Source organism: Microtus ochrogaster, unplaced genomic scaffold (assembly GCF_000317375.1).
Source record: "Microtus ochrogaster isolate Prairie Vole_2 unplaced genomic scaffold, MicOch1.0 UNK44, whole genome shotgun sequence".
Classification (NCBI taxonomy): domain Eukaryota; kingdom Metazoa; phylum Chordata; class Mammalia; order Rodentia; family Cricetidae; genus Microtus; species Microtus ochrogaster.
In genome coordinates this window covers 545,937-573,199 of record NW_004949142.1, presented here as the reverse complement: position 1 = coordinate 573,199, position 27,263 = coordinate 545,937, and the positions used below count along the sequence as shown (strand labels likewise).

At 45.6% G+C, this 27,263-nt stretch overlaps 1 protein-coding gene across 7 annotated transcripts in view; it reads right to left on the bottom strand.

The window, feature by feature from the left end:
• The window catches only part of Atp6v0a1 (ATPase H+ transporting V0 subunit a1), a 55,398-nt gene that overhangs the window by 13,712 nt on the left and 14,423 nt on the right, over window positions 1–27,263 (bottom strand). The window contains exons 6-20 of one of the 7 annotated variants that reach the window (XM_013354426.2): window positions 22,581–22,684; window positions 21,964–22,090; window positions 20,130–20,212; window positions 18,810–18,903; window positions 17,177–17,389; window positions 12,530–12,680; window positions 11,026–11,165; window positions 10,483–10,640; window positions 9,691–9,781; window positions 7,819–7,937; window positions 6,810–7,026; window positions 6,173–6,280; window positions 5,294–5,368; window positions 1,866–1,973; window positions 924–941 (exon numbers count right to left, since the gene is read on the bottom strand). In XM_013354426.2, the coding sequence (XP_013209880.1) occupies window positions 924–941; window positions 1,866–1,973; window positions 5,294–5,368; window positions 6,173–6,280; window positions 6,810–7,026; window positions 7,819–7,937; window positions 9,691–9,781; window positions 10,483–10,640; window positions 11,026–11,165; window positions 12,530–12,680; window positions 17,177–17,389; window positions 18,810–18,903; window positions 20,130–20,212; window positions 21,964–22,090; window positions 22,581–22,684 (1,806 nt within the window). The remainder of the gene's footprint in view (window positions 1–923; window positions 942–1,865; window positions 1,974–5,293; window positions 5,369–6,172; window positions 6,281–6,809; window positions 7,027–7,818; window positions 7,938–9,690; window positions 9,782–10,482; window positions 10,641–11,025; window positions 11,166–12,529; window positions 12,681–17,176; window positions 17,390–18,809; window positions 18,904–20,129; window positions 20,213–21,963; window positions 22,091–22,580; window positions 22,685–27,263) is intronic. The other 6 variants (XM_013354428.2, XM_013354427.2, XM_013354429.2 and 3 more) reach the window with 6 other exon arrangements.

Here is a 27,263-nt window from a genome sequence, read left to right as displayed (position 1 = left end):
CCAGGAGTGATGGTTGTCGATGCAGGCAAGGGAGCCTCTCCAGCCATCAGGGGGAACAAACGCTGCCTGTTTTGACACAGAACAGCAAAGGTTTTCCCACGGCCATGCACTGCCCCTTGGAGAGACCAGGTGAGGGAAGAGGACGGTTCATAGGTACAGGATGTTAGAGAGAAGTCTGGGGGAAAGATGCAAACAGTGAGGGAAGGCCTTCAGAAACCTATCTGAAAATCTGCGTGTTGGTACATGAACCACTCTAGATGTGGCCTGAACATTTATTTACCTGTCTTTCCATTCTACTTTTCATATTAACATATGACGGCCTTTCATGGAGATGGATTAGTTTTTCCTGAATGTGTCTGAGAGACAAAGCTCATTTTGAAGGTGGTTCACTTTTCAACCAGGTCACGTGAAGCTAAAACTGACTCCAAGCAAGGGTCTTGTGGCCCCAAGTTGAAGCATCACCAAGCTGATGGGGGAGCAGCAAGAAGAGGCTGGCTGCATCTCAGACAGGGAGGAATGGTAAGCTTTGCTTGCGAGCACTCAGAGGAGCAGGGTGGGGACCACTACCCCGGGTGGCAGAGCAACCAACGCATCACAGGAGAGGAAGTGGAGACCCGTGAGACTTAGCCCCGTGGGTGGTGACCTCAAGAATGCCAATACAGACATTACTTGCAGCTTCTTCAAAGCCAGTTCCAGAGGTATTAGATCAGCAGCCAACAACACAAGGACAGAGGTGACCGACATGAGATGCAGTTAATGAAGATGAACTTCAGAACGCGGGCTCACAAACTGGTTAGACATGGCCAATGAGATGCAGGATGCATGGCGTCATGTGTGTGGCCCCAGGGTGGAGTAGGGTTGGCAGAGTGAGCACAAGGATGGAAAAGAGAAGCCCCAGATAGACACAAAGGCTTTAGTCTTACCACTTCGTCCTCGGTAGGCTTGAAAACACAAATTCACACTTAGCGGGAAGCTGTAGCGCACACAAGGTCACAAGCTACGAGCACGCACTACTGCCTGTTTGGGGGGGGGTGGCTAAGGGCTAAGGTGCTGCAGGCGCTCCTCCTTAGCATGCACGCCAAGGGAAATCACAGAATTAAGATACATGTTTTTAAAGGCACCCTGACATCTGCAATTAAAAAAAAAAAAAAAAAACAACTCATAGTCAAAGTGGCTAGCCTGAAAAATGCAGCCTGGGTCCCTCATTGCTATTTGATTTGCTTTAAAAATACTATAAAGACTAGGTGAGAGTGCTAGTCCAGCTTGGAGGCGCCGTGCCACGAGTGCCCGGGCAAGGAGAGCAGATCTGAAAGAGCTGAAACCGGAGCAGAGTCAAAGAAAGGCTAGGCTGGCCTGACTCCTTCCCACTCTCACTCTAAAAAGAATTCAGATAACAAATTTTAAAAGCTCTTTAAAAACAAACAAAAACCCCTGGATCAAGAACACATCGACGGGGTAGGTCTCAAAAAGAAACCCTGAGTATAGCTGGGAAGCAGTGTGACCAAGGATTCTTGGGAGGATCGGAGGATGAAGAAGCTACTCTGAAGGCTCCCGTGTCTCTGCTAACAAGAGGTGGGATGCTGGGTGCTGCCTGGGTGGAGGAGAGCAGTTAGTAGTTGAGGTCCCATGCAGTGCCCCACAGACTGGCGGAATTCAAGAAGAGCAGAGCAAAGCTGCATGGGTCTGTGGCTGCCCCTGGAGATTAGAGCAGGCCCCACCAGGCAGGCTGCGACAGCCTAAGCAGGCCAGACGGCGGCCAATCATTAGTAGCTTTATTTCTCAAGGAGATGATTGAGTAAGCCTCTTAGAAAACAAGACTAGTGCTGTCCAGGTTAGGAGAGGAAGCCCGCACCACTGGATCTTACCTCGTCTGCGTCCTCTGAATGGGTGGAGAGCTGGTCATGCTGAATAATCTCAGCATCCTCCTCTGTCGGTCCGTTGCCCACCCTGATCCCACCAAAGTTGAGAGTTCCCTACACAGATGAACAGAAAGAGTAGTATTCGCCTGGGCTTTAATGTGGCACTCTGTGAGGTGGGGAAGGGTGATGGTTAGTACATACAATCCTCTGAAAGGCAAACATCCTAACAACAAAAGAGACACCCACCGACTGAACAAGCTAAGTGAAAACAAGTAACTGCCCCACCCCAACCACCACTGCTTTGGCCCCCACGAGCGACAGCCTGTGTTTACCACCTCATCCGGCGACACTGAGATGAAGCACCCTTGCCCTGGTCAATGCTAATGGAGCTCTGTGTGAATGGGAAGCTGAACATGAACACACTCTCATTACAAGAGCGCTGGACCCTAAGGTCTGCGAGGGCCCAAGTGCTGGTGGGACTGAAGATTAAATTGTGCAAGTGGGGTGTGGGGGACAGATGACAGCAAATGACAGGATGAGAACATGCTGATCTGACGTGCTTTCAACAGGAGCCCGAGGGTTCCAGTGGCCTCTCCCAGAAATGCATCAGGTCTGACTAGGAACAAAGGACGCCCTAGGTCAGGGGAGAAAATCAAACAAAACAACATCCTAACAGACTCTCATTTGTGGCTAAAGAATACCAAGTTTTAAAAATGTAAAATAAACTGGAGGGTTCTTGGGTGGAGCAGAGGGGAATTAGGAAGCAGCCCCTGAACTACTTCCTATGGGCTCTGTCAACCCAAAGCTCAGCACTGCCTGCCTGCACTGTGACCTGTCCAGTAAGCTCCAACAATGTGTCCGCAGGATTGGGAACGTCCCTGTGGTCTCCGTCCTTAGTTTCACCCTTTGGAACACCTCTTCCACTGTGCTCACTGACCAGTTCAGCCCCCAGTGTTTATGTAGGCAGGCTCCTTTTTTCTTATAGGAGCTGTCCTACAAGGTTGGCCGTAGGAACAGCTACAGGAAGAGCACTTGGAAACTACATTTTCTTTCTTTTTCTTTGTTGGTTTTTTTGAGAAAAGTGCTTCTCTGTGTAGCCCTGGCTGTCCTGAAACTCACTCTGTAGAAGAGGGTGTCCTCAAACTCAGAGATCCACCTGCCTCTGCCTCTTAGGCAGGTGCTGTCACTCCTAGCTGGAAGTTACATTTTTAATAGATCCTCATATGCTATCCCCAGAAAGTATATACTCAGTAGATCTGGGGTGGGGTACAGGATTCACTGTGAAGGGTACTCCAAAATGGGAAATACATTGCACCCATGGAGATCAACAGTCCCACTGCTAGGCTACCTATATTTACAAACTCTGGTAAGATACATATGAATCAGGGCATTCTCTACATTATTATTTATAATAGCAAAAATTGGAACAAGTACCATATCCATCACTGGCAGTGAAGACGTAATCTCAGCATATCCAGCAGATGCTAGGGCATGCTGGGTACCATAAAAAGCCTGGGGACTACTATGAGGACAACCTCTGAGATACACAAGTACCACATCCATCACCAACAATGATGACATAGTGTCAGCATATCCAGAGGATTCTAGGGCATCCTGGGAACCATGAAAAGATTAGGGACCACTATGATAACAGCCTCTAAGATACACCAAGAGGTAGAAAAGTGATTCGGTTTAAAGCATCTCTCTCTTTCTAGGCATACATGTCTACACATGTACCGACAGATGACAGACACATGCTGAAGGCCAAGCCTGACGGCAGTGCCCTGGAAGAGGATCGTAGTGGGGACTGAGTCTCTTCTTAGTTAGTGGTACAGGTTTTCTCCAGCCAAAGGATACCCCATTGCTTGCCTTCCTTCCTTTCCTTTCTTCCTTCATGCCTCCCTTCCTTAGATCACGGAATTATGGGCCACTTAACTTTTTTTTCTTCAATTCATCTGTTTGACCCAGATTCAAAGTTCACCAGGTAGTTCTGATATACAGTCAGGTTTGGGAACCATGGAAGCCTAAGCACTCCCAGGCTGGGTACAGAAGACACCTCGCTGCCTCCAAAGGGAGGACTCTAAGCATTACAGAGGGTGCAGGGGAGACTCCATTGTATCTTGACCTGGGTTCTACAGGGTGGAGGAGGAAGGGCTTCAGAATTTGGGATTCCCCAAACAGAGGCCATGTCTAAAAGGTTTCTCTAGCCAACAGAAGAAGTGAGAACAGGCAGGTTGGACCTCCCAGCCAGACTCTAGCGAGTATCCTGTAGAGCACAGGGAACAAGAGCTCCAGGAAAGAGATGGGAGACACCCCAGCAAGGATTAGAAAGCTGAACTGTGATAACGCCACTCACAGAGACAACCAAGGAGACAAGAAGCAGAACAGACAGAAGTAGATCTGTGCTCTTAGCCTCAGCCTCGAGAGAGATTCAGCTACAGAACCAGTGGCTAAGATGACCCCAGTGTGAAAGCTTCCAGATGAGCAGGGCTTTTCTGTGGAGTTTACCATGGAAGACGGCACCAGACTTAAAGGCGTCAAGAACTCCCCAGATGCACCTTGCGATGCTGAGATAGAAGACTGCGTGGGAAGAAAATCAGCGATGGGCAGTACTTGAAAATCATTTCAAACAGCAAGATTAAAGTTGCATCTGGCACAGACATGCATTTTCCTTAAAGAAGTATATTGCTAAATAGGGCAATCCCAGCCAGGGAAACTGGAAATCTGGAATGTTGGATTACACAGACCCTACTGCATTCTAAGATGCTGGTGAAAAGATGGTCTTTGAGGACAAATGCTCACATGCCTAATGTTCAAAGTGTGGTCACTGGAATGGAAGTTAGTATCAGAGGAGGGGATGCCAGACAGATGGATTTGGTTGCTCTGACAGGTGTGTAGCATGCAGGAGACACACGCGAGAGGGGAGGGCTCAGTACACAAGGGCATTGGGATCCCAGCAAGGGAAAGAGATACAGACCTTCTCTAAGGAAGGCGAGTTATGGTCACGTATCCTTTAAAGATGGACTCTCAAGTACGGAGACATCAACGAAAGAGTCTGAGCCCTTCTTGCCTCCACACTGAAAACTTACCCCACGCATGGTCACAAAATACAGACTTAAAAGTGGGTGAGTCCAAAAGCTGCTGTCTTCGAGTAAGATGATGGGGCCCGAGGAGAGACAAAGCCACTTTGCTCCCAAGGGCAGGACTGTACTTACACATCTGAACGGAAACTTAGCAGGCCAATGGTAAAGATGATACCTGAATCTATTCCTAAGAGGTGGAAGGCTCCTCTGTCATCGTCTCAGTGAGCAACAAGGACGCACTTCTTGAGAGCGCAGGTCCCACGCTCTCAACAGCATTAAAAAAGGAACTCGGGTACACTGTTTTGCCACTCGTTAGACAAACATTGACTCGGCTGGAGTTAATTGACTCACTGTTGCAGCCGATGCTGCCTCTAGTCCCTGCTGGCTCGGGGTTGGGCTGACTGGGGCCTCCACGGGTTGCCCTTCCTGATAGTGAATGGGAGAAAAGAAGAAGGGAGAAGAGAACGAAGGGGGGAGGGGAAAGAGACGAATGGAGGTACATGGAAGGATGAAGATGGTCGGAAAAGGGAGAAGGAGGGTCTTGTAACTCAGCTGCTCTCCAACGGGAGGGGTCATCTCACAGCCACAGGAACCATGCAACAAGATCTCTCGGGTTTTCCCAGGCAGTGCAGTACAGAAGCATTATTGGATAGCCAGAAACTACACGCAGTATTGAACACTTGGCAAGCTTAACTCTGTATGTGTGTGGAGCTGGTATACACACATGCATCATCCTGTGTGTGCAAAGGCTGCATTTTAAAAGAAGAAGAAAAAGACCAGTGTGCTTTAAATCAGACCCTTTCCCAGATGTTCTGGTCCGTGAAAGCATCATGGTCTCGTTTTTAAAAAAAAGTGTCATGGTGTCAGTCCTGTGGCTGGCCAGGCAAACCACATGAGTGGGTTTGCTATCTGCAGCTCGTCTAACCCTGTTTTGGCTGACGCTGCATCCAGACAGGCCCAGGCCTGGACTCTGCTGGGGAGAGCATGAGTAAATCATGACCAAGAGAGGTAAAAACATGACTTATTCACCCCAATCCAGTCATCTGAAGCTGGAATTCAGGTGTCTGAGCCACAAACACATAGTTCTCTGACACTGGCAGGCCCGGTGTTCATGCGCGTATGTAACACAATGCATGCATGTGTGCACCATTAATTATGTCCTCTGAGGAACTGCCTTGATCTTAAACAAGGAGAAAGTCTAGTAACCTCCAGCTATGGAAATATACTCACCAAATGCTTCTTCCGCAAATACTGATGGCGCAGGATCAGGGGCTTAAAGAGCAGCATCCAAGGGACGCAGAGCATGGCAACCACTATGAGGAAACACTGAATCCCTTTCTGCAAAGTGAGAGACAAGGTGCTTCATACAGTGCATTAGTCACACGGTTTCCAACCACAGCACAAATTTCCTCCCAAACAGCATTTCTCACTGTCTATGATCATTACCTGGTTCTCTAAGAAATGAGCAGGTGCCATGAGAAACCCAGCGACTGTCCCAAAAAACGGTAGTTCTAAATTCTGCTCCTTTTCCTCACTACTCATCTAATTGTTTGAGACACGTCCTCATTATGTAGTTCAGCCTGGCCTGGAATTCACTAGTTAGCCCAGGCTTGCCTAGACCTCCGGCTCCTCCCACCTTAGCCTGCCGAGTGCTGGGATTACAGGCCTATGGCACTGAGCCTTACAAATTCTATCCTTTACAGCCAGGATTAACGGGAACCCTCCCGAGCTAAGAGGGGTGGGGGAGAGGTTTGAGTATATGTGGTGGTATGAGCTGAAAGCCATGTACTACAGAACATGTTTCTAGACTTTCTTCAGGTCAGAGTGACATGTGGCTTACAACACCCCTCCTCTAGGGCTGACGTACCTGTCCCGAGTACAGCATCGCATTACCAGACTCTGGGTAGGAGAAGAGGAACATGTTGATGAAGTGGATCAGGAGGCTTGGTGCATTCCTAGATGAGTGGACATCGTAGGCTGTCCACTTATAGAAGATAAGGATGACCAGGTAGCCAAACAAGGAGGTCATGAAGATTACTTCAGGAATGAAGCCAAAGTAGATATTCAGGGGTTTCTTGAAATAGCTAAGAAGGAAAAGAGGAAAATGGTGTGAAGGGTTAGCAGGCCCCTGGCACTCCTTCACTGACACGAGTGCTCGATAGATTTTTTTCTACGCGCTGCTTGTCCCCTCAGCCCTGCCTGTGTCAATTTAATTACAGCCAGAAGCACTGGAGACAACAGAGGCAACATCTCCAAACTTGTGGGCCTCGAATGCCTCCAGAACCACATCCACCACTTTGAGAAAGTGCCTGGAAAATCTAATATATGGATTTTGTATGAATTACACATCAAGGAATAAGCAATGGGGTTGGAGAGAGGGCTTATTAGTTAAGAGCACTTACTGCTCTTGCAGAGGACCCAAGTACAAATTCCCAGCACCCACATCAGACAGCTCTCAATCTCAGGGGACTCCAGCTCCACGAGAACCCCAACACACATGTACATACCCCCTCACACAATTCAAAATAAAATTAATATATATTCTTAAAAAATTCACTTAAGCCTGGGGTTTAGATCCATTGTTCAGTGTCTATCTGGTAGGTACAAGGCCTGGGTCAGTCATCATCATCAAAAGAATTCGCTAAATCGAATGAAAATTGCTGCATCTTTTTCAAAGATCTTCTTCGTGCCTATGAATGGTTAATAACTGATATCAAGCCCCATTTAAGCCCACAATGTTTGTATAATATAAGCTGCTTCTACAATATAGAATGGGGCTCTGAGTCACTGATTCCTCTGCAAAGGTGTGATGACCTCTTTAGGCGAAAGTATTATCTGAGTAACACAGTCTTCTGATGACAGGGACAGGGACTCACATGTGGTTGAAAAGGCTCAGGCTGACTCCAAAGAGCATGTGGATGATCCCGAGAATAACAGACATCTTCATCTTGAAGGAGTTAAGGAAGGTCAGTTTATTGGTTGCGATGTTCCAAATCTGTTACAATGTAAGAAAATCAGAAGGTACTATACAAAGAATTCTTTTTTTTTTTTTTTTTTTTTTTTGGTTTTTCGAGACAGGGTTTCTCTGTGGCTTTGGAGACTGTCCTGGAACTAGCTCTTGTAGACCAGGCTGGTCTCGAACTCACAGAGATCCGCCTGCCTCTGCCTCCCGAGTGCTGGGATTAAAGGTGTGCACCACCATCGCCCGGCTATACAAAGAATTCTTAAGTGGAAAAATACTATCCAAAATACTATCCATCTACCTGAAAAAATACCCTTTTTTGCTATGGAAAATTCTAAACAATGTATCCAGACAAAGACTACACTGAAACAAACTCTGAAGTGCCTATCAGTCAGCTTTGCTCATGTGCACCCATGATCTTGCCTCACTGTGTCGTCTCCCCACTTCCGTATCACTCTGGGGCAAGGCTGAAACAGTAGTCTAGTGTTTTACTTATAAATATTTCAGTATGGCTCTCTAAAATAAGGCTTCTTTGAAAAACATGGCCAAAATACAGCCATCATATCATAAAAGTATCAACAATGATATTTTGTGTGTGAGTGCCAGAGTTTGAAGCCAGGGTTTATACATTTTGTGCTGGGGACATAACTTAGTGGTTAGAGTGCTTGCCTAGCGTGCCTGAGACCCTGGGTTTCATCCATACAAATACAGAAAATGAAAAGAAAATATTCTCATACAACACAACCCAAAGAGACACTAATTTGTTACTTATATGTTGAGAAATGATGATAGAAAAATATTATTTGTATCCATAATTATACCACTGTATTTCTGTAAAAACAAAAAATCTTGTATGTACTTTTTTTTTTGTTTTTTGTTTTTTTGAGATAGGGTTTCTCTGTACTTTTAGAGCCTGTCCTGAAACTCACTCTGTAAACCCGGCTGGCCTCTCTCTCCCAAGTGGTGGAATTAAAGGCTTGAGCCACCACTTCCGGGCTGTATGTGCATTTTTAAAAAACTCTAACTTTTAACATATCTTATATTAAAAATATTTAAAAAACACTTTGAGTGTGTCTATGTGTATGTGTGCACATGGAGGCTAGAGGCTGATGCTGAGCGTCTTCCCTAGTCGCACCTCACATGGCTTTTTGAGGCAGGGTCTCTCGCTGATCCCAGCATTCACTGATTCGGCTAGAGGCTGGTCAGTGATGCCCCAGGCTCGGCCTGTCTCTGCTCCATAGTGCTGGGGCTACAGGTGCATGCCAACATGCCTGTCTGCCATGTGGGTACTGAGACCTGAACCCAGGTCCTCATCACACGCACTTCAGTGACTGAGCATCTCCCCAGCTTCTGTTTTAATTTTTAGTTCGTTTTTAGGGTTTTTGTTTTGTTGTTTTTGTTTCTTTTGGATAGTTTCACTACATAGCCTGAGCTGGCCTCATACTTGGGGTGATCTTACTACAGCAGTCTCCACAGTGCAGGGATTATAAATTATCCCCACCTTAAACCTCTCATTTCAAGATCAGTTAAAAACTTCAAAGCTGAGGCAGGAAGATTAAAAAGTTCAAGTCCTGCTTGAGCTAGAGAAGAGTTCAACGATAGCCTGGTAAGTATGTATCTCAAAATGGAAGAAAAAAAAAAAGTAAACTGAGGCTGGCATACAGCTCAGGAGGTAGAGCATTTGTCTAGCATGTACCAGGCCTTCAGTTCAATTCTTAGCACTCATAACAAACAAACAAGCACCAACCTTTGGGGAAAGCCACATGTAGGAAAGAGGCACACTTACTGGATCAATGCCAAACGGGTACGGTCCACCAAAAACTCCAGGGATAGCTGGGTTCAGCTGGAGAACAGAGCTTCCCAGAAGCGTCTCTTCCCTGTCGGGTTAAAGAAAGTCATTTTTATTTTGGATCAAGGAAAGGAAACTACCAGGTCTAAACACCGAGCAGAAAAGGAACTACTACAGTTATCACTGGCGGGGAGATGGCCCAGCAGGGACTGCTCCCCTGCAAGCTTGAGGACTCTGCATGCCCAGAACCTGCATGAAAGCCAGGCAAGTAGAGCGGCCCTTATGGGGGTGGGGAGGTGGAGACAAATAAGCTGGCAGGCCTAGCTGGATGGCAGCTCTAGGCTCAGGAGGAGACCAGAAGTCTCACTGTGTGAGATGAGTCAGGAAGGGCCAACCGTGGGCCTCCACAAGCACACACGCATCTCCACACAACTGAGCTCACATACGTAAGTGCAAGAAGAAAGGAGGAATTCGTACCCAAGAACAAGAAGAAATCAAATCCAAAGAAAAGGTAAGCACTAATACATAACTAGGGAGGGAATTTAGGTAACTTGCTTTTAAGTTACAAACAAATAAATAGATTTTACATTAATTTACAGGCTCACATCTTGACAGTTGCTGACAAATCATATAGACTTTCACAGACTGGAGCATAAGTGAGAAGAGACAGCGCTCCCTCCGAAACACCTTCTCGAGCTCTCCAAAAGGGGAGTTAGTTTACCGCTCGCTCGACAAGCCAGAGCTAGACATACAAGGAACTAGCTTAGATTTTTGGTTTCTGCAACTTACGTCCAGTTCCCGTCAGTGAACATTGGCCGTACACTCCACGATGACCCAAAGATATTCAGGGACTTGGAAAAACAGTCATTGTAGATGAGACCAGTGTAGATGGAGAATATTCCCATCAGAAGAATAATGTATCGACCACTGAACACGGTGCTAAACATCTGAAGCCAGAGAGAAGGAGTTATCAGATCCAGTGTCGCGGCGTCCGTTGCGATACTACTTATACTATACCAACATGCACCAGTGCCCCCCATCCTGGCTCTGGAAGCTTCAACTAATGATTGAAATATAAGGCTAAGACGACTGGGGGAGCATCTGGCACGGCAGAGCACTTGCCTGTGAGGCCCAACGGTCAACCCCCACAACTACAAACGAAATAAGAATGTAAAATAATTTTTGCATGCATAGCACATGGCCTCTTTAATATTCAAACAACTTTTATTCTTCCCTTTTTGTAAATTCATGGACTTTTAGACCATTACTGTCATCGTGAATGCTTGAGATATTACTAAGTTCGATCCAGTGCAGGAGTCCCTGAAACAGTACCTCGTTCTCGTTCTTCTGGGAGAGGATCCGGCTCTCCCTCAACACCATCCATACAGCAAAAAGCGTCATCAAAATGCCGTGCCCGAAATCTCCAAACATCACAGCAAACAGGAAAGGGAAAGTGATGATGGTGTATGGAGCTAGGAGGAAAACGGAGAGAACCATGAGCTACAGAAAAGCACGGGTTCCCACATGCCCCACGCTTGTCTGGACTCTGAGGTGCACGTGAGCGGCTTCTTCCTCCATTCTGGATGAATGGACTCTCTCTCAGGGAACGTGGTCACAGTGAGAGCCACCCCCTCACAGAGCAGCTGATGGGTTGTGCTACAGCGAATACTTTACACTATGAAGATGACAGGAAATAGTGGGCCCCAGCACCCTGACAACATTAGCTGGTTGCTGCACTCCCTTCCTCCAGTTCAGGACTCTACTCTGGTTTAGGCCAGCTGTCGCCTCCCTGTGCAGCAACCCTTTCTGAGCTGATAAAGCCCTCAAGCAATAAAGGGAAGCCTGGAACTACAGCAGAGCAGGTCCAATAATGAATGTTCAGATTCTTGAGTGAATAACTGGCTGAATATGGAAGAGACTGGCCTGCGCCGAAAACAGTTATTATTCTACTTTCTGTCTAGCCTCAGGAAGTCATTCTAGAATGAATATAAGACATCTTAAACAAACAAACAAAAAAAACATTTTGTTTAAGGAGCTCCACCAAAGCCAAGTGATATTTTGTTGCTATTTTGAGAGGCCAGGTATTTTGTAGCTCTGAGGACAGATACAAGAATCCAATAAGAAGCTCTTAGAGAAGCATTATTCCATGACGGATCTGTTTATATCTAATGGGCATGTTTACAGCAATTGCACACCAGCTGAGATCTGGACATCTCTACAGCCATTGTCCAACGGGATTATTAGCAAGACACAGACCTTTAATCCCAGCACTTGGGAGGCAGAGGCAGGTGGATCTCTCTGAATTCTAGGCCATCCTGATCTACAGAGTGAGTTCAAGGATAGCCAGGGCTACACAAAAGAAATGCTGTCCTGAAAAACAAAAGACAAACAAAAAGAAAAAGAAAGAAAAGAGTGAAATGTTAGCTAAGTGTGGGGGTGCACCACCTTTAATCCTAGCACTTTAGGAGGCAGACACAAGCAGATCTTTGTGAGTTGGAAGCCAATCTGGTCTACAAAGCAAGTTCCAGGTCACCCAGAGATATATGATGAGACCTTGTTTCATGTCTCAAAACAAAATAACCAAAAAGAAAAAAAAAATTTAAATTATTTACAAAAAAAAATCATAGAATTTTGACATGGTGACAGAATGTTGCTACTTACAACGTTTGTATTAGAGAACTACACAATTAAGCGAACAAAAATATTGCAAAAAAACCCAAAACATTAATTAAGTTTGTGATTTTGTGCTGGCTGTATTCATAGCTATCCTAGGACATATGAAGCCTATAGGCTGAGGACACCTGCTAGGGAGAAAAAAAAAATCAAATATTCTCACCTGGGTTTATCTCTCGGTAAGTCCCAATCCCATAAGCATCTACTATGTTTTGGAAGCCGTTTGTGAACTTGTTAGTTTTGTTGTACGTTGGGGGAGTCTGGTTTGTCTGCATCCTGTTCAGAATGGAGGGGACAGTAGAACCGCTGTGTTCCTAGGAAACATCAGTAGCATGTCAAAATTAGGCGTCCTCCCGGCTATGCAGATACACATATGCATCACACTTCAAACTGCACACCTAAAACTTGTATCTTCTTTTATATAGTTACATTTCAATTAAACGAACAAGAAAGTCAAGACTGTTTTATCTCTCTCTCAGTCTTTGGAAGAACTGGGACTAGATCTAAAACCGAGCACAGACGATTTCAGTTCAGTCTTGGTGCCAGGCGTAGCCGCATCTGGTGCTCCAGCAAGCAGAAGCAAGAAGATTGAAAGTCAAGGCCAGCCTGAGCTATACAACACTTGAGAACAGCAGAAAACAAAGCAAACAGACTGGGTGTTTGCAGGCAAAAATAAATAAATACATACAGAAATAAAAAGTGAGCTTCAATTAAGACTTAGAAAGTATATCATTATGGTGAAAAAATATAAACCAGGCGGTGGCATGCTTCAGGAGGCTGAGGAGGAAGGATCACTTAATTCAAAAGTTCAAGACCAAGGCCAGGCCGTGGTTGCACACACCTTTGTTGTTGTTATTGTTTTTATTTTTCGAGACAGGGTTTCTCTGTAGTTTTGGTGCCTTTCCTGGAACTAGCTCTTGTAGACCATGCTGGCCTCGAACTCAGAGATCCACCTGCCTCTGCCTCCTGAATGCTGGGGATTAAAGGCGTGCGCCACCACCTGGTGAGATGTATATTTACAGGATGTGTGTGCACACATGTGGGGGTGTATGTATGTTATAGCATGCACATGGAGGTTGAGGACAACTCTGTGAAGTCACTTCTCTCCCTCCTCCTCCATGTGGGTTCCAGGGAACAGACTCAGGTTGCAAGCTTAAAGCATCTTTATACAATAAGTCATCTTGCTGGTCTCATGAACTGATTTCTTGCCCCTTCCCCACAAGACACACTGAGCCTGGAGATCCAGGTTCAAGTCCCTGGGAAAGTTACTTACCTCCACGGCTTTCTGATCCTGGGCTAAAAGATGTCTAAGGTCTCATCCGACCATGATCTTGACTCCATATACTTAAATTTATTGGGAGTTGGGGGCAATTTAATGAGTTTTGGTGACTGTGTGAGTCAAAAGAATGGAACCAGAAATCTGTCTTTTGGATTGTCCTGTTTATAAACTGAGTCCTTTTAAAAATAATTTATTTTTATTTTATGTGCATCGGTGTTTTGCCTGCATGTATGTCTGTGTGAGGGTGTCAGATCTGGGAGCTACAGACAGTTGTGAGCCTCAGTGTGGGTGTTGGAAATTCAGCCAGTGTTAACTGCTGAGCCATCTCTCTAGGCCCTGTAAACAGTTAATCATCATTTGCTGGAGAAAGGAAAACAAAGTACACATGAATGTGAATGTGTGTGTGTGTGTCTTGCATAACTGAAGTGGGACCCAGAGTGATGTTGCCATTTGGTTTAAGAATTAGGGGCTTGGTACCCCAGGATGCCTGGGCCTGGCTGGCCTCACCTACACTGTTTCCACACACCAGGCCCACGAGTGGCTGGAGTTGACAAAGTTGGAGGCCGTTCGGGACAACAACCAGGAGCATTTGCAGGAAATCCTTTAGGACCTAGCGCAGTTGGTGGAGCAGAGCAACACTGCCTGGTATGTACAGATGTATAAGGCCGTGGAAGTGGTGGTGCACACCTTTAATCCGCCTGATCTCCATGAGTTCGAGGCCAGCCTGGTCTATAAGAGCTAGTTCCAGGACAGGCTCCAAAGCTACAGAGAAACTCTGTCTTGAAAAATAAAAAATAAATAAATAAATAAAATTAAAAAAAAAAAAGATGTGTGCCACCACAGCCCAGCTCTGGTCTTGAACTCTTGAATTAAGTGATCCTTCCTCCTCAGCCTCCTAAAGCGTGCCACTGCTTGGCTTAATTTTTTTTTTCACCATAATGATATACTTCCTAAGTCTTAATTGGGGTCAGAGTTCTGGCAGGTGTTGGAAATACTCTATAGTGAGAGTGTGGTGCTGGCTGCGCATCAGCCAACGCTACAGCCACCAAGCTGTCGATGGTAAGAGGCTTTTTTGTGGTTGTGAAATGCGCCCGAATAAACACAGAAAGACTGACAAGCGAGCTGCTCTCTGATCTTGCACCCCACCTATAAGGTTTGCTGTTTCCTGGAAAATATTTCTCAGAAAAACCCCAATTCTGCCTGGCATGGTGACGCATGCCATCATCCCAGCACCTGGGAGGCAGAGGCAGGGGGATCTCCGAGTTTGAGGCCAGCCTGGGTACAAAGTGAGTTCCAGGACAGCCAGGACTGTTACATAGAGAAACCCTGTCTCAAAATAAAAAGAAAGAAAGAAAGAAAGAAGAAAGAAAAAAAGAAAGAAAAAAAGAAAGAAAGAAAGAAAGAAAGAAAGAAAGAAAGGAAGAAAAGCGTTCAAGACCAGAGAAAGTAAAACATACTGTCTGCTCTCTTCCCCGTCTCATTCCCTAAGGCCTGCAGTTCAGCTGAGATGCTCATGACATGACTGGCCAGACACCAGCTCTGCCTCTGCCCACCCAGTGGCACCACAGGGCTCCTTCTGAGGGACTCCTTTTCCTCTCTAGGATCTCCTCTGAGGTCTCCGTACCCCCACCCTTACTAACACTCTAATTTCTGCAGCCCCGATGTCTGCTTGCTATTTCCTCATAGATTTCTTTCTGTTCAGGGCCTCCGTGTGGCTGCAGCCCAACCTGACATCCTTCCGGTTAAGAAGTTCCTCCTGCTGGGCTCTGATTTCCATGAGTTCTAATCCTCAGGTACATACAGCCTGCTGCCTCAGAAATGTTTTTAATTCTTGTTCCTGTGCTTTACTAAAAAACGAGGCTATGTACTCATTTTCCCCTTCAGAGTGTCTCACAGGTTCGCCTTCGTTTTTAAGTCCTGCCTGCAGCCCTCATCAATGACAACTATGCTCACAGTAGCCTCATGACTGGCCACCCACTCAGGATTTCTCTGCTTTTCATGGTCCACTGGCCACGTTTTCAAACCTTCCTTAATCACAGCTACACAACACACTGCTCTCTAACCTCCTGGAATAAGTTTTAAACCCTGGGACCTTTGAAAAATCACTCATAACCGGGCTTCAATCTATTTGATGAACCGTTAGCTGCTATTCTTGTCAGCTAAACCATTATAAACCCCGTTTGCTTAACGCCATGTGTGCCCTCCTGCACAGTACTTCCAGCCTTTATCTGCAGCCTTTTCCTTTCGTTTTGTGGGGTCTTGTTCGTTGAGATAAGGGTCTCATGTAGCCAGGCTGGCCTCAAACTTACTATATAGCCAAACTTACTATATAACCATAAACTCCGGATCCCCTTGCTATTACTTCCCGAGTGCTGGAATAACAAGGATATGCCACCATATCTGGCTTATGTTAGATCTGGAAATTAAACCAGGGCTTCATAGCCAAGAGTATCTGCACACATCTTTAATCCCAGCACTCAAACAGTAGAGGCAGGCGTATCTCTGAGTTCACGGCCAGCCTGGTCTAGAGTTCCAAGACAGCAAGGGCTACACAAAGAAACCTTGTCTAAAAAAAAACAAAAAAAAACAAAACAAAAAAAACCACACACACACACACACACAAACAAAATTACCAGGGCTTCGTGCATGCAAGGCAAACTGTCTCCCAGCTCGGCTGCTTCCCTAGTCCTGTTCACACAGTTTTCTGCTTACCTAACCATCGTACCCGTTCAAGTCCCTGGTCACAAGTCACCTTTTCCATTGTTGGCTTATGTTTTTGCAGCTCCGGGGGCTGAACCCAGGGCCTCACACATGCCAAGCAAATGCTCTGCTGTTGAGTGACACCCCTCGTTCCAGCAAACTCTATTTTTTTCTTGAAGCTTTTTCTGATCACATTAGTTAGAAAAGCTCCACCCTCCCTCCACACACATCTCCACTCAGCTCCATTCCAATCCTAATGAACTGGAAGGTGCTTCAGCAGGTACAGCTTGTATACCTCTGTATATATGTATATATATACACACACATATACATATACACTCTCTGGCTTAGGTCAGTGTCTTAGAAAGCTGCTGCTCTAACGACCAAGCAGAATCTGTCGATCAGAGAGTGAGTCAGGAAGCTAATACTCCAGCATGGTCTGTCCTGAGGAGTCATGACCATGACCAAATGCCTTCGCAATACTGAGCTGTAGTTCCTGCCCTGGACAGTAATGCCTGTGCTCCAGACAACAGTCAGAGCATGCTCTCAGGGTATAAGAACACACTAGGAACTCTGAATGCACCGGGTGGTGGTGGTTCATGTCTTTAATTCCAACATTTGTGAATCTCAATGAGTTTGAGGCTAGCCTGGTCTACAAAGTAAGTTTCAAGACAGCCAGGACTGTTACACAGAGAAACCCATCTTGAAAAGAACCAAACCAAACCAACCAAACAAAACAAACAACTCCGAAAACAAAAATGTCATAAGTACAAAGCTGATTAACAGGAGGCTCTTCAGCTGCCCACCAGTTCATTTCAGCTGGAGACTCACCGTGCCTCGTCTAAGGGCAAACTGGATGGAGTCAAGGTCAGTGACGGGGCACCAGACCTCTGCAATCAGGCACTTCTGGGTCACATCTATGTTGCACAGGTTCAGGGTATGGTAGATGGCCTTCATCTTCCGCACCTTGATGAACCAGACCCGAATGTTCTTAGCAGCTGCCTGCAGAACCCTCTGGCGGTGGTCCTCTGTTTGATTGAGAACCTTTTGGGAGAACACAAGTCTTCCGTCATAGGAGAGGTTGGCAAATTGCTTGCTTTCTCTCCCTCCCTCCCTCCTTCCCTCCTTCCCTCCCTCCCTCCCTTCCTTCCTTCAACAGGGTTTCTCTGTGTAACAGCCCTGGCTGTCTGGAATTCACTCTGTAGACCAGGCTGGCCTTAAAGTCACAAAGATCCCCCTTCCTCTGCCTCCAGGATTAAAGGCCGGCACCACCATGCTCAGCTATGGCATCACTTTCTAAAAAGGGTTACCAGAGAACAATCTTATTCTTCCCCTAGCAAAATGTATTATTTGGGGGGGTGTGGGTTTAGGATGGTGGGGGTTGATCAAATTATAAGAAATGTGAGCTCTTACAGTGGTAGTGATGGGACTCAGAGCTTATACATGCTCTCCAAGCATGCCGCCACTGAATTATGTCTCTAGCTCAAGGAATTTGAGTTTTGGAGCTGAGAACATAGCTCAGTAGTAGAGGAATCTACCCAGCATGCAGGCCTTAGGTTCTAGTCCTAGCAGCACCACCCCCACCACCTCCACACTCACACACTCACACACACACACACACACACATGAAAGAAAATGAGTCTCTTAAAGGAGCAACAGTTTAAGCTGGTGGGTCATCCTCAGTGGGGGCTAAAGGGGAAAATGAGAAAGGAATTGAAATGGGAGCCATCACGTATGTGACAATATCACTGCCATAGAGAAAGGCCTCGGGATATGCTATGTTTATTAACATTGTAAGGACAGCAAACAACTACTGTACTCTTTCTTTCAAAAAGTAAGACGTTCCCCTGGCTGCCTTCTCCTTCCAAAGACTCACATCATGACTCTACTCTCAGAACCCTGCTAGAACCACGGTGTGCATGACTTTCGCACTGTAAATTGATAAAAATTAAACGAACAGTCTCTCTCTGGGTTCAAGAGTCAACTCTGGGCTCTTTGGCTGGCCCATGTGGTTAAGATCAAAGATAACCAGAAGCTGTATCATGCTGTTAAAAGGGGCTGCCAGGAGAGTGTGTAAGGGAAAAACTGACTCTACACATACTTCTGGACTGTTTGTGTTTTCCTTTTCTTAACTCAGCATACTTAAGGAAAACGAATTATTGCAAAAAACAACACAACAAACATCTCAGAGTCATGCAGCAGAAGGGAAAGGGCTGCTCTCAGGCAGTAAGGATTCCAGACACACAGCATTCCTTTCTTGCTGGAGGATGACTAACGCTATTTTTAAGAGTCCTACCCTGAGACTTTTGCCAGTTCCCAGGGGGACTTACTACCCACACACACTTCTTTTTTTGGTATGCTCAACTGCTTTAGGTGCTTTAACAGACTGTCAAGGACTCAGGGGAGCAAAGTGGTTCACTACTGCTGTAGTTCACAGAGTCAAATTCCCAGGGCCCCCTTGTACCATCTGGAGATCATCGATCCTGGTATTGACTCCAGAAGCCATTTCTTTCCTCTCCTGTGGAGTCTCAGGACAGGGATAGAGGGAGGCTCGGAACCTGGAAGAGACGGGAACAGCCTCAGGAACACTGAAATTTCCTAGTATAGTCTATCTACATCACCTCGGAAGGTAATGCTAACTCAGTAGGAATACGTCAGTAGGACCAAATGCAATTAGGTCAGGCTGCTGTGTCAATCAACACTAACACTTATGTGCAGCGGCCCACAGAGAGCAACAGCACTGCACAGTTGTGACATTCTCTGTAGCTATGAAATCGTTTTGAGATTTAAAAAAATAATAAAAATAATAATAAGGTGCTAGAGAGATTGCTCTGTAGTTTTGAGCACCTGTTTCTCTTTCATAGGCCCCAGGTTCAGTTCCCAGCACCTGTGTGGTGAGTCACACTGTCTGTAATTCAGTTCTAGGGGATCCAACACTCTCTTGTAGTACTCTCTTATACTCTGGGTATATTCCAAGGGCACCAGGCATGTACGTGTGCATATACATACATACAGGCAAAACACTCAAAAACACAAAATAAATAAATCTTTAGCCAAAAATTTTGAAAAAATAATTTTAAAATTATTTTTATTATAAGTTATTAGAGAAATATGACATGGCGAAATTTCTATCCATAACACAATCCTATAGAGTTTATATAGTGCCTATGGCACTCAGCTTGCAGGATGTACACCCACTGTCCTTGAATAATGAAACTGTGAGTCTGGCTGGTTTCTTTGGGTGAAGGTGTGAGTATATATGTGTGGTGTGTGTGTATATATGTATGTGTGTGTGCAATTATGTATGTGTGTGTGCATGTCTTGGAGATCCAAGGTTGACATCAGGAGTCTTCCTGGATTTCCCTCCACCTTAGTCATGTAGGCAGGGTCTCTCCTGATTCCAGAGTACACCCATGCAGTGAGCCTAACTAGCAGAGAACTCCAGGGATACTGTCTTGGTTTCTGAATGTTGGGGTTACAGGTGGCTGCCACGCTCACCTGGCACTTATGTGGGTTCTGGGGATCTAAACTCTACCCCTCAATGCTTGAGGAGTCAGCACTTTATCCTCTGAACGAGCTCCCCAACCCCCAAGCTGTGGTTCTGATACTCAGAAAAGAAAGGAAGAAAAACTGGAGCTACTTCTGATGGTTTAGAGCATTCCCAACATCAGTTAGCAGCGCACTCAGCATGCAAAGCAGAACAAGGATCTGCGCGGCTCTTTTCTGAGCCGTAAGCAGGCAGCACAGCTGCGCCTCTTGGATGGAGGCAGGCGTGTGTTCTTACCCTTCGCAGATTTTCTTGACCCTGTTTTTCAGCTGATCGCCTTGGAAAAAAATGATGAATACAGACTTGTGCACGTGGTCGCCCTAGGCCCCAGGAGAAAAACCAAGAGTTCAGAACTCTCAATATAGATGAGAATTTCCTTTAAGACAGTCTTACGCTGCAGCCCAGGCTAGCCTGGTCTTGACTGTGTGGCCTAGATGGGCCTCGAACTCCTAGCAGTCCTAGCCCCAGGCTCCTGAATGTTGGACTTACAGGTCTAGCTGAAAAGTTCAAGAACAACTAAACCTGGGTGGCATCAGAAGGATTCCTTTAAGAACACGGCCTTCTGTACTTTATCCCTACTCCCGCTCCTAAGCTTCATTGAGAATATCTGCCCTATAACCACAGATCCACAAACATCTTCCTGTTTTCGGACACAACCAGAAGCCTGACAGAAGCTGAGGGGCTGCTCAGCACAGTGCAGCTTGTTTCTCCGGTTCTACTTGGACTCTTGTATTTCCAGGACGACAAAAGTACAGAGGAGAGGAGACAGAAGGAAGCCTGTCTGTTCCTGGGCACAGAGAGAAACAGATAAAGAGTTGGCTGGATACAAGGAACTAAGTCACTAGCAAGAACAGCGTGTTGAATCTTGAGAATCACACAAATTTAGACTTATCGCAACAAGGAACAATACCAAGCTCACACCTCGAGTACAAGGACAGCAAGAAAAAAAAAATCAGAAAAAAATATGCTTATGAGCTATTAGCCAAGATGCCTTAGGTTGCCTATAATGTCTCACATACAGAGTGTATTCTGCTCTTATAGAAGAAAACAACTTCAGAAGGACAAAGAGGGAAGAAAGCTGGATTCAAGATCCCTAAGTCTCCTGGCTAAATAAACTGGGCCCATTCTTGGTGCAGCTGCTCTGCTGAAGATACCATGTTCTGCTTTCCTGGATTTGTTGATAAAATAATCTTCCTGCTATGGGGAGGAAACTTGACCGGACACCCGGAGAAGGGCCCCATGACTACAGGTTATAATGTTTCCACAACCCAAGCAGCCTGAGAAAATGGCACCCTGGGTTAAAGCATTCACAATGTCACCATGTCTCTACTCAGTGAAGAGTAAAAGCCACAGGGTGCTACCCACCAAAGCTGAGAAACGTCCACGTTAAATTTCTTTTAGGACAAAAGCTAGCACATTAAGACATTTATAAGGTAAGCTAACTGCAGGCTTCTAAATACTAAGGTGAGAGTAACACCCTGTCTCAGTGACACACCCAGCCTTTGCTGAGACCCTGAGATTAGGACCCTATCTCATGCAGATGTTGCTATGAACTTTGTCTCGCTGAGTTAAATGCCAAAACATTGGACTAGTGCTACTTTTTCCAAGAGCTGGTGGGCAAGAACACCCTCACCTGGCATGTATCTAGGCTAAATTAAGTTTCTAATCTTCCCAATATACAGGCAGACAATAAAATCTTGCCAAGAGAAGGTTTCATCAGCTTATAAAGATTAAGGTTTAGGAAGTCTATCTTTTTATACATGATACTGCCAAATTTGCAACGACGTATCTTGATTTTATGTTAGTTTCCATAAAAGGCTATTTTTCTTTCAGCCCAGATTAGTAACAAGAAATATATAAAGCTAAAATTAAGAATAACTGAGGAGGAAAATGTGCCAAAAAAAACCCTTCATGGGTAAAGTTTGAAAATATGTGCATGTCATGTCTGCACGGAGGAAGATGTCTACATGGAGGGAGAGGTTAGAGAAAGCGGAGTGAGCCTTGAGTCTCTGCTCCTGCTTGGGCTCACTTTACAAGACCTACTCCACCAGACACAATTTCCTTGTCTTACAGTCACGGGATCCTCCAGCGGGTTCTCGATTTCAGCCTGTCTCAGGAACACATTCCCGCGGCACACTCGCCAAAGCATGCGTTCAAAGGTAGGGATCCGCTCCCGGTTAATCACACCGGCCACGAAGCTGTGAAGAGAAGAGTCAGGTTGGGAATCCAGGCTGGGAGACTTAAGACAAAGCAGGAGCGAGGGAGGGAATGTGGGGGATTATACACTGCACATGGTGTCAAGAGGGCTGGCGGCCACTCTCTAGACCTCGTTTCTGGACCCAACAGAGGGGGTCCACACAAATCTAGGAACAGCTCAATGGCTCAGAACAAAGTGGCTTCCGACAGCAAATTAGTCCCTAGATCCATGATTCCCCACGCCCCCCAACCCAAGATAAAACCCGGGGTCTTGACACGTCAGGCAAGTATTCTACCACTGGACCTGTCTCCAGCCCATGGTTTAAGACAAGCCCTCACTCTGTGGCCCAGTTTGCCATCAAAGGTATGTTCTTTCTGTTTTCGCCTCCTGAAGGTAGTTTATATATATGCACCACTATATTTGGAGCCACTCACTGTTCATCTGAACAGCAAAGAGGAACACAACCCTACCAAGGCTGAAGCGCTACCTACCCAAGTCTTAAAGGAGTGCCTCTTCCCATCTCGTTTGGCTCCAAGAGTGACGAGGATTCTTCCAACAGGTCTGGATCCGCCATCTGCTGATGATGCAATTCAGCCTGAATTCACAAATCAATTAATATCTAATGAAAATAGTTAGTGGCATGCAGGGAAGGAGGAACCAGGAGATGGGTTCAGAGAATAAAGACGAGAAGAAAAAAGAAAAAGAGGAAAAACAAAACAAACCCAAAACACCAAAAGATAGAGCATACATATCCACAAAGAAAAGAGAGAGTAATAAAGAGAGAAAACAAAGGAATACACACGAGCTAAAGAAAGCAAAACGTCCCCAGAAGAGCATCCGGGGAGATGGTTTCAGAACTAAGGAGCGGAAGGAAACATACATGGAGTGCTGGTGACATGTATAAGCCTGCTACTTGGTGGAAGCCATTTTCCTTTCATGCTTTCCTAAATAAACCTGCGCAGGAAGCAGATGAGCTCTCCTCTTTGAGAGAAAAAAAAACAAAAACAAAACCCCAAACAGCTCTGCAGATATCGTGACTTCATTTCTAGAGAATCACCAAGAAGAGGCTTCTGTGCAAGCACATGGGAGGTAGGACGTTATTTCAAGTAAGTGACCTGAGCTAGAAAGGGCACCTCCAGCCTTTGGTAAATCCAAAACAGGAGTGCTGTCAGCATGGCCACACATAAAATACCCCAACATAGGATTTAAAGAGTTTCTTCATAAGGATAAGAAGTGCAGCAATGTGGTGGTGCACACCTTTAATCCCAGCACTCAGGAGACAGAAGCAGGCAGATCTCTGTGAGTTTGAGGTCAGCCTGGTCTACTGAATCCCAGGACGGCCAGGTCAACACAGAGAATCCCTGTCCTGGGGGGAAAACCAAAACAAACAAACAAACAAACAAACAACAACAACAACAAAAAAAGCCAGGTGCTGGCGCACAGCTTCAATCCCAGCACTCAGGGAGGCAGAGGCAGGTGGATCTCTGTGAGTTCGAGGCCAGTCTGGTCTACAATGCAAGTTCCAGGACTCCAGGACAACCAGAGACACACAGAAAAAAAAAACCCTGTCTCAGAAAAAAAAAGAAGAAGAAGAAGAGGAAGAAGGAACACAGAAGCTGGACAGGCCTGGTCCTCTGTTGTATTCATAAAGGCAAAAAAAAAAAAAAAAGGTGAAAACATCCAATAAACATTTTATAAAGTATTTTCTGAATAGGAATCTAGGAATCCTGATCCTGAAAAGTCTGTGTAGACTTTATAGCAGAGAATAAGAATTAAGTGCCGGGCGATGGTGGCGCACGCCTTTAATCCCAGCACTTGGGAGGCAGAGGCAGGCGGATCTCTGTGAGTTCGAGACCAGCCTGGTCTACAGAGCTAGTTCCAACACAGGCTCCAAAGCCACAGAGAAACCCTGTCTCGAAAAACCAAAAAAAAAAAAAAAAAAAAAGAATAAGAATTAAGTAAATAACAGGCCACAGCTAAAAAATCTAGAGCTCCTGGCCTTGCTGAATTGGTTGGATTTAAAATGACTTCCACTAGGACAGTTTATACAATGAAATGAGGGCAAAGGATTCACAGAGTCTGGTGCCCCTCACCTCTCTCCCTTTACCACCTGGTCTCACCAGCAGGAGAAGCCCTAAAACGTGAACTCCGATCAGCCTAATCTACCAGACCTAACATCAGCACACTATGTGTTTGACCAGAGACTAGAACAAGCCAGAACAACCTTCCTGTTCAAAAGCAAAACGAAAACACCAGAAGAAATTCCCTTCCATTTCACTCCAAATTTCAATTTCACCTTAATCCTGGCCATTAAACTACGAGGGGACAAAGGCACACGTTTACCTTAATGGTGAAGTCATGGACCATACATGTAACAGACAGTGCAAACAGTGCAAACCAGAACACTCTGCAGGGCCAAAGGTGACGGCAACTGTTCTGGGAGGTCAGGGCCAGGGCTCTGCAGGGCCAAAGGTGACAGTAACTGTTCTGGGAGGTCAGGGCCAGGGCTGTTTTTTGTTTTGTTTTTAAAAATCACACAGGGCAGAGAAATATTGTCACGTGATTAGAAACATCTAAGATAAGATAACAGGGACACTGGCTGCTACTTGCCACCACACGGATGGAAAAGGATTCTTTTTTTCAACCTAGAAACAAATCAGCCAGCTGAAAGCGATTCGATATTCAAATTACTACATTCCAATGGTTCTTGGGGTGCCTACTGGCAAAATGAATAAAATTGATTGTTCCCCCACAAAACTCTCCTACTGCCTTACGTGGTTCTCAGAACCTGGCTCGTTCTTAAGCCATAAACACTAGTCAATGTGGGCATGTGTGCTCTTAAAGGGACAGCTGGCAAGAACAGTGAACTGTTCTTAGACTGGACTGCTCCAAAGATGAGATCTGGGGCTGTTTAAAGAAAACAGCAGGATTAAAGTGAAACAGAAAGAACAAATTCTAAATACTAATTTTACCACTTTATACTTAAGAACACCAAATCTTCAATAGGAAAGTCAAGATATTATAAACAAAATTGTGTCTGATGGGAAACTATGGTGACCAGGACAAAGGGACTTTACAAAAACTCGATCACGGAGATCACAGCTCTTTCTCTGTTTTCTTAAGATTTATTTATTTTATGTGCATTGGTGTTTTGCCTGCATGTGTGTCTGTGCGAGGGTGTCAGATCACCAGAACTGGAGTTACAGACAGCTGTGAGCTGCCATGTGGGTGCTAGGAATTGAACCTAGATCCTCTAGAAGAATAACTAGTGCTCTTAACCACTGAGCCATCTCTCCAGCCCAAGACCACACTTCTCTATTGACAATAATACTGCCAAGCTCTCTAAATCACCTGCTATTTCCTCCGAGTTGCCCCTTTCCCTGTTTAGAACACTGAAAGCCACACCTTACAAAGAACAAATTGCTGAACAGAACTTCAGCTGTCTGCAGCATTTCAATATGAGAGGCACGTCCAGTCAAGCTACACCAGCTCCTAAGAACACTTTGACTGTCTAGCTACAGCGAGAAAGAAATGACGTCACTACTGAGGTGTTCACCCAGAGGAAATGGCAGATGGAAAAAGGAAGAGAAAGAAAGCGGATGGGTAAAAAACGCAGAGGGGAGGGGAGGGGAGGGGAGGGGAGGGGAGGGGAGCTGCATGCCATTAACCATTACTTTCCCAGTCTTCTTTACGCTCTCATATGCTAGGATGCTTATGGTAAAAGATGCAGAGAAACCTCTCCAGCTCTTACGCTCTTCATAAGCAAGAAGACTAGAAAAGGATAATCATTAATAAATCATTTTAAATGCTCTGGGTAAGAAATGGCTACGTTGAATTGACAATCATCTTAAATCATAAGAATATTCAGTACATGTTTACTCTTCCCTTTCTACACACCCTGCCAATTATTATCACCAACAAAGAAACGGCATTTTCTGATTTGGTCATTTTTGGTTGATTACTATGAGGTATTGATTTATTCACCAAATTATCAGGAAAGAGGAGAGGTTTGAGATTGGCAGCAGTGTTTGCTGCCATTTCAAATGTTACAATTTCAAACACGAAGCGAAATCTCCTGATGAGCTGAATTTCTGACACCTGAGGTCCCAGGTTGTCTCACCTTTCTGTGTTGCTTACATGTGTGCCTGTACACTCAGTGCGATCACTCAGAGAGGCCGCTCAGGGCAGCAGCATCTGCAATCGCTACTCGGCAGAGGGCAAGGCCTATGGAAAGGGACCTGGCTGAGACTGCGGCGAGGATGTGCCAGGTGCTGACTGCAGTGGTGAGGAAAAGCGCAGTGGTTCTGGCCAGGGGACTGCACTGCTGTGCCGCGCTAGGGATGCAGGGGGACTGATGGAAAGAGCAGTGGAGGGGCTCTCACAGCCAGGCCTATGTTCAGAGCGGCTGGGAGAGAGGGGCTGCGTAGCTAGGCATAAGAAAGAGACAAACCCACTGTGGACAGGGCATGAAGGTCAGAAAGACTTGGAGTCTCTTCTCAAGACTAGCACTTGACGTTTAGATTTAATAAACATAAAACAAAAATAAAATTCCATTTACATTCTTTCCTTTCTGTCTTTTGAGACACGGTCTTACAAAGCTCAGTGGAACTCAGTGAACTCAAACCCTCTGTGGACCTGAGGCTTGCCTTGAATTCCTGGTCCTCTTGTCTCTGTCTCTCAAACGCTGGGATTGTATGCATGCATCATGCCCAACTCCTAATGTAAAATTTTGAAGTAATAAATCATCTTTATAAATGGTTCATCTTATTTTTACTGGACTGGACTTTTTTTTTGGGGGGGGAGGTTAGGCAGGGGAGAGTTTCACTATATAGCTTAGATTGGCCCTGAGTTGGCAATCAGAAAAATCTCAAATTCAAGGCTGGCCTAGGCTATCTATTGAGATCTTGTCCCCTATAATGGCAGTATAAATGGTAAAAGACGCTCCAAATGAATCTAAAAGTAGCTGAGCTTGGACTGTGAGGCCGGGCAGGACACACTAGGGCACTCGGACACATTTAGGAAAGTACCAGTCTGTGAGCACATGCAGGTCTACAATCGGGTTTCCTGATCTAACCCAACGACTCACAGCCGGTACCTCAGAAGCAGTAAGTGCTCACCGCAGGCTCAAGGAATTAATAGCTAGGAACGCACTGAGATGCAGGCAGTGAGCACCG